At 30.3% G+C, this 7,917-nt stretch overlaps 1 protein-coding gene across 1 annotated transcript; it reads left to right on the top strand.

The window, feature by feature from the left end:
* Positions 1-1,258: 1,258 nt before the first annotated feature.
* On the top strand, positions 1,259-7,042 carry LOC124953549 (vacuolar protein-sorting-associated protein 36). The gene is made up of 6 exons (XM_047505079.1): positions 1,259-1,604; positions 1,670-1,865; positions 1,937-2,298; positions 2,355-2,519; positions 2,610-2,825; positions 2,919-7,042. The coding sequence occupies exons 1-6, from the start codon at positions 1,509-1,511 to the stop codon at positions 3,090-3,092; spliced, it is 1,209 nt and encodes a 402-aa protein (XP_047361035.1). The 5' UTR covers positions 1,259-1,508; the 3' UTR covers positions 3,093-7,042.
* The last annotated feature ends 875 nt before the right edge of the window (positions 7,043-7,917 follow it).

Here is a 7,917-nt window from a genome sequence, read left to right as displayed (position 1 = left end):
AGAAAAATTTAAGGGAACCATTAAGTCTAATCCAATGTATAAATATAACTTTCTTTAATTGTATTTAATAAATAATATCAAAGAATATATAAATATTTACAAAGACAAACGGTATATCTCAATGGATAAAATGAATACTAATCCTTGTCATGTTAGATAATTGCTATTGGCCTTAAAATAAATATTATAATCATTCCATTTAGTACATACTCTTTTAATCCTTTTATATTAAATATGACATGATGGATCCCTTAAGTATTAATTAATGAGGTACGTTCGAGCTTGTGCTTGTGAAAAAAAAAAAAAAAACAAATATAAAGTGTATCATTACACATTGTATTGTACTGTACTTAGTTATAAGAATTAATCTTAATACATTAAACTGTGAAAAGAAATATATTATGAGAGAAGACGTTAATCATTATATAGCGTGGATCATCATACACGCGGGGAATCATATACTATTAACTATAAACGATCATTGTTAACCATGGTTGCGGTTCTATTTACACAATTCGTTTACTGAATAAATTCAGAAAAAAACAAAATATATTTGAACTAATGTGACTGATATTGTAAAGTTTATAACTTTTATTAACCCGTAGAAATCGTTAAAAAGAAAATTTCAACTTACTACTTCGAGGAACGATTATCAAAATTGCTGCCGAATTTTTCTATTTCTCTTCTTTTTTGTACTTCTTCATTGACGGCCTTGAACGCACTTGAAAGTAAAACACTTCACTTAAACGATTAAATAAACTAATACAACAAGAAATAATACATTTTACACCAAACAAATGTTTATCATTATTCAAAACGCGTTAACTACGTATTAACATATAAGATGTTTGAACATTGAACCAATCACAGTGCAACTTTCATCATGCTCATCTGTGATTCGCAAATTACATTATGCAAGATGGCGACTAAAAGAGAGGGAAAATTTAAAAACTAAAAAAGAAAAAAGAAAATTAAAAACTTTGTTCTACTATCTTTTCAATCATAATAAATGCTAGATAGAGAAAACAACATATTTCTAACATTGCCTGATGTATAATATTAATCAATAATAAATAAAATCAAGTACATTCAATGCATTTGACAATATATAAGAGATTAATTAAAAATATACTTTTTGGTAAGTATAGACTAAATTATTATATTATATGAACAATAATTTTATGTTTTAATTAAAGATTCAGGATTATTATAATGTGTGTCTCAAAAAAAAAAAAATGTGATGCAGTCGAAAATCTCTAAAAAAAGAAAAAAAGAAAAAAAAACAAGAAAAGAAAAAAAAACAATTAAACTTAATATATATTTCTATAAATTTTCTTTGTCTAGCATGCTCGCGTTTGCGTACGTTGAGATAACAGTGTAACCAACAGTATATTTAAGCGCCATCTATTCGAAATAATGTTGGTATGCCTGGCTTGCACAAATAAATGTCAAAATATTAAAAAATTCGATATATGTATTCACTTTGACTATTTCTTGTTTCTTTTACAATGAATAGGTTTGAATATGCTAATCCTCGTCTTCTACCCAACGAATTAAACGTCAGACGTGATTTTGGTGTACGTTTGTACGATGGAGACGTTAAGGTATGTAAAAATATAATCATATAAGATCATATAATAATAATAATTAACCTATGTTTCATTAATAGACACAATTTGAAGGTGGACAATTATATATTACGACACATCGAGCACTTTGGGGAAGACCGGATGATATACCACGAGGTAACACTTGCCTCTCATTACCATTAAGATATGTAGTTTTCCACGAAGAGGAATCTCCAGGTCCATTTTCTTTTAGACGTAACAATAAAGTTATTTTACATCTCTCTGAACCATCTCCTGGTAAGAAATTAATAATTTATTATAAATTTTATATTAAATAAAATTGATTTAATTAATTAAAATATTTTTAGATAAAATGCCTGGACCAGCGGAGAATAGTGCCTTTAATTATATTAAATTATCATTCAAAGAGGGTTTGGATTCAAATTTTATAATAGAATTAAGAGATGTACTTAGAAAAAGAACCTGGGAATCGGATCCTCCTATACCATATCAATTAACCGATATGAATATTCAAAGTTTGCGTATTACATCTAAACCATTGCCACAAATAAAACCACGAACGGGTATTATAGGTATTGAAAGGAGTCTTCAAGAACAACAAAAGGCAACGGATGAGAGTATTTCTAAGGCATTTCAAGATCTTAAGAAGCTTATGGAAATGGCTAAAGATATGGTGGCCATATCTAAAACCATCTCTGCAAAAATAAGGGTGACTTTCAATGATTAATTTATAAAGTCGACATTAATAATTCAAGAAAATTGCAGGAGAGACAAGGAGACATCACGGAGGATGAGACTGTTAGATTTAAATCTTATTTGATGAGTCTAGGTATCGATGATCCTGTAACGAGAGATGCTTACAAAAGTAGTAATGAATATTTTAAACAATTAGCTATGCAGCTTGCAGTTATTTTAGAAGAACCGATCAAGGTAAAATATATTTTTATTATTAATAATTGTAAATAGATATGTGACAAAAATAGATAGAAAATAATAATCAATATATTTTTTTTTTTTTAGGACGTAGGTGGAATGATGACATTGACCGATGTTTATTGTCGTGTTAATCGAGCCAGAGGATTGGAACTTTTGTCACCGGAAGATTTATTAAATGCTAGTAGACAATTAGCTTCTTTAAGTTTGCCTATAGTATTAAGGATCTTTGACAGTGGTGTTATGGTTCTTCAAATTCGATCTCACGATGATCTTGCAGTTGCTGATTCTATAGCAGATTTAGTAAGTATGATATAATAACTATTTGTACGATATGAAAAGTTTAATAAAATAAAACAGTATAATAATAATTATTATAATTTAAATCGATTATAGTTACAGGAAAGAGGTTCAATAACTGCGGAGGAACTTGCACGATCCGAAGGAATATCTGTTTTATTAGCACGAGAAAGATTGTTAGTTACGGAAAAACATGGAAAAGCTTGCAGAGACGATACGATAGAAGCATTAAGATTTTATCCAAATTTATTTTTAGAACAAAACGCGTAACCCTTAATCGTTCATGTATATATATATACATATAAATGTATATATATATATGTATATATATATTATCATTGGCATCATGGAATTACAAGAAAACGCAACCGCCTCTATTATTATTATTATTATTATTATTATCATTATTATCATTATTATCTTATTCATTAAGTATTCGTATAATTCTCGTGCCTTTATAAATCGTGCACAGTTAAGTCCAATGCAATGATTAAAAAAAAAGAAAGCAATTTCTATCGTCCTCGCAGTGCATACAACGTAGCTTGTTACAAAACGAAGGTATATAATCGTAAATGTTATATTAAAAGAACAAAAGAAAAGAAAAACAAATGATATATATATATATATAGAGAGAGAGAGAGTAAGAGAAAGAGAAAGAGAGAATATACAATTGAAATCATTTTTATGTTATTTTATATTTCAATCAATACAAAATTATAGAAATACTACAAGATTTTCTGCTTCTGATTCATTGGTATCCTATTTGATACTATGCTAAAGAAAAAAAGAGAGAAAGAGAGATAGAGAGAGAGAGAGGGAGAGAGAGAGAGAGAAGCAGGAACTAACTGGCGTGGCAGGTATTAACGAGCGTCATGTAAACACACACATAACACACAATACTACGTACATACAATAATACATACATACAATAATGTAACCTTGATGAGATCAGCAAAATGTCAAGGCTAAAATGAAATCTCTTTTTCTCTCTCTCTCTCTCTCTCTCTCTCTCTCACTCTCTTCTTACTGAAATGTATAATTTATATATACGATAAAAAAAAAAGAAAAAACAAAAAAAAAACGAGTGAATATAATTACATTGTTTAATAATTGAGAATGCAAGTATTATTAATCTTCCAGTATGGTTACACATAGGACGTATGATCATTAAGAATTTTATTCTTTTTCTTTCTTTGCTGGTGCCAATAATTAAAAAGAATATGATTTTTCTTAACCAGTTAATTAGCATGTCGACTAATGTCATTCTATAAATATCATACTCTCCTACAGGTTTTCATATAAAAATAGAATCCATTAAAGTCTGTATCTATCGCTATGGTTTATGCTAATTGCTTCATTATTATTTTCTCTTATTCTATAAGATTAACGAATTATTCTATGGTGATATTATAAGAGTTTAATATCCATGGAAATTCTTTTAAAAAGAAAATTTCCAATGTATCCATTTGTTTTTTTGTAAATTATTATTATAAACAAAACAAAACAAAAATAAGAACTAAATAAGTATGTGCGCGCCCGTGTATGTGTATACACATAGTATCAGAAATATTCAATATTAATAACAGTAAAATGATAATATGAAACGTATGATCAATCATGAATTGATTCACATACGTAGTTTGTGGTTTGCAATTGACAAAAGAAAACTCTTATTGGCCGCAAAACACCAATTACAAGTACAAGTACGTTGACTTTGAAAGTAAGAGTTACACACACACACACACATACACATACATACCATCGATAAATCTGATCGTTTCGAACATTCTCACCAGATGTATATGCATATATATATATATATATATATATATATATATATATATATATATATATGCATATGCATGTATACATGTTTCCATACGTTTTCTTATTTCATTTGAATTACTATAGCATCCATATATAATATTTGCTGAGTCGAGAGAGTATGGAGTTAGTACTTGGGATGCCATAGAGCATTAATATCTATGTTTTAACGTTACATCATCATCTCGTGACTTTCTACATCCTCTTTGATATATAACCAAGCTAGAAAAAATTTCCTCGACATTTAATCACGTGAAAGGGATCTGTCTCTCTCTCTCTCTCTCTCTCTCTCGTTCTCTCTCGTTTTCTCTCTTTCTCTCTCTCTCTCTCTCTCTCTCTCTCTCTCTCTGTCTCTGTATCTGTCTTGACATACAAGATAAAATAAAAATTCGTGTTAAATCTTATTTTACAAATTTAGATGAGTCAATGATGGCGAGGATTGAACAATCAAAAAAAAAAAAACAAGAAAAAAAAAAAGAGATTGATAATCAAAGTTAGATAAAAACATTCATCTAACTAGTTATTTAGAATATGCTAGTCATCGATTAACGATTAGAAACTATTATCGATTTTAATCCACTATACTTCTATGAAACTATAAAAAAAAAAAAAAAAAAAAAAAAGAAAAGAGAAACAGAAATAAAAGAAATAGTAACTTTTACTGATGCGTGTTAATAAAATAATAGATCTAGTGATACGATTTGATTGAAGTGAAAATTTTGATTTTTTTTTTTTTTTCTTTTTGTCTTTCTTTCTTTCTTTTTCTTAAGTTCAATTCTAACAATAAGCTATCTAAATAGCTTTGACAAAAGTTTCCGAAACAAATCTCTTCCTTTTGCTTGGGTAATTCTCTTTCACATGCTCTTCCTGTTTTCCCTGTCTTTTCTCGGGACATTGCACGGCGATTAGACTTTGCAAAAACGTTACGTGGAATTACGTAAAGTCATTTCCATGAGTTTCAGAGCGTATTGGCTGTCTAATCGGGACGAACCGTTACTTTGATTAGTTTCCCACTTCCTTTGGCGTATACGCATAAGAGGACTAAGGAACCACAACACATACGTTTGCCCATACAACTTTTTCTTTTCTTTTTTTTTTTTTTTTTTTTTTACATGACTAAGTTTCTTCTATAGATCGTTAAAAAAACAAATGCATAAAAGGTCTCTGAATATATCTTTTGAACGATAATTATCACCGATAGATATGACTTAATTATAAAGTATTCTATGGAAAAAAAAAAAAAAAAAAAAAAAAGAGGAAAGAAAAAATAAACCATCTCAGTCATTTCCTGCAACAAAACTTTTTCTTTTCTTTTCTTCTTTTCTTCTTTTTTTTTTTTTTTTTTTTTTTCCATACAAAATGCATATGATTGTATCATAAAGATGCAATTGCAAACCGTTAACTATTCTCGTTGCACGTATAAACGCACGAGTTTCCATGTATACATTTGTTAATTAATTAATCATCTAAATATATTATCGTGGGTAAAATCAGTAAAGGGTAAAAGAAAGGAAGAAACGATAACGATTATGGGATCATTAAACTTGGAATTTCTTTATTCAAGCACGCATCGGAATAAATAATAAATAATTAATAAATCAATCAATCAATCAATTAATTAATTAATCTTAAGATTTTTTATTTATACGATATAGCACGTAACATTTTGTCTTTTAACTATACGAAAAAAAAAAAAGATACTATCAATAGATTCTTATGAAGTATCTACGAATCCTCAACATTGTCGAACAATACTTAGCGCATCTGGTTAGCATTTGCGTTTTGTGACAGCAAAAGTTGTGCGCTCTACAAGGCACATGCAACCTGCTTTTGTGGATAATGTTCTACCACACAACGGGTGATCTCTTATCAATTTGACGAATCGATGATAAAAATTAAATGAAATCATTAAGCAATGAAATGTTTGACCTTTGACAAATGAGAAAATTACGAAAGTCACGCGACGTGTTTTCTATAAATAGAAAAAGTAGGAAAAGATTTAACGTCGTTTATATTTATGAATTATGTATGATCGTTGAAAAACGATAAATCCTTCTGACGTGATGGTTTATAAGCAAGTGAAAATGATCAATTTCGATCAGACCTTCATATAAGATTGATAATAAGTAGAATTCGCTTTGTTCGATCAGACTTTATCTTTAAAGTCACCGGATAATAGGGGGCGGGGAGGGGGGAAGGAATGAATCAAAGTAGAAATAGTCTATTCATGATCAGACATTATCATAAGGTAAAAAGATCTTTATTAATAGAAATATTAATAGAATAATTTAAATGTTTTTCATTCGTCGTAAAGATCGAAGAAATCAAAGAGAAATCGAGTTCACGAATGTAATATGTGAAAGATGATCAAATAAAAAAAAATTATCGACTAGAAATGATTGTAATTTTAGTTATTTACGTTTATTAGCGAGTACACCAGGTAGATACACCTGGCGTTGAGAGCTAACCGAGTCTCTATATGTGTGCGTAGGTGGAGGGGAGAGAGTCCCTATCTCAGAAAATTCTGGTGGGAGAAGTGTAAGAAGGTGGTGAAGGAGTTGAAGTGAGACCGATGAAGAAAGGTTTGCCTGTGGAATAAGAAAGATCAACGGAGTTCTCCAAAAAGATAGGTAGAGAGAGAAAGAGAGAGAGAAAGAGATAGATAGAGAGAAAGAGAAAGAGAGAGAGAGAGAGAGAAAGAGAGACAAGGATCACGCGTTTAACCGCGTTCACCGAGGGAATCGCTTGCTTCGGCTCTTCGTTGATACGAACCTTTTTCTACCTGCCCGTTTTAAGGTTTTCGCACATCAGCCTAACTTGATTTATCAGCTAGCCATTGTCAAGCATTACGAAGCTACTGCTTGATTGAATTAAAAGTGAAATTCAATTTTAGCCCTAATCATCATTTCTCACAATCATCATCATCATCATCATCATCATCATCATTATCATCATCATAGTCCATTAAGTTTCTGAAGAACAATAATAATGACAGGAAAGTTCAATTGGCTTCTCGATTTAAAGTAAGAAGCATCAGACGAAAAGACAAGGCTGCCATTTGATTGTGGCAAGAGAGTAATGGTGTTTAAATGCCAATCCGGTAACACGCTCGACACACTCTCTGCTTGACTTTCGTTGGACCAGTCAGAGTAGCGATTGGATCCAGTGTGCGAAGGCCTTTAGAACGAGCGACGTCCTTTTGCCAAGCTAGCAGTAGTGGTGGTAGTGGTGGTAATGGTGGTGATGGCAATGGTGGTGGCGGTGGTGATGG

Source organism: Vespa velutina, chromosome 12, assembly GCF_912470025.1.
Source record: "Vespa velutina chromosome 12, iVesVel2.1, whole genome shotgun sequence".
NCBI classification, from domain to species: domain Eukaryota; kingdom Metazoa; phylum Arthropoda; class Insecta; order Hymenoptera; family Vespidae; genus Vespa; species Vespa velutina.
The sequence above is the reverse complement of the archived record's forward strand: the minus strand, read 5'-3'. Positions and strand labels throughout refer to the sequence as shown.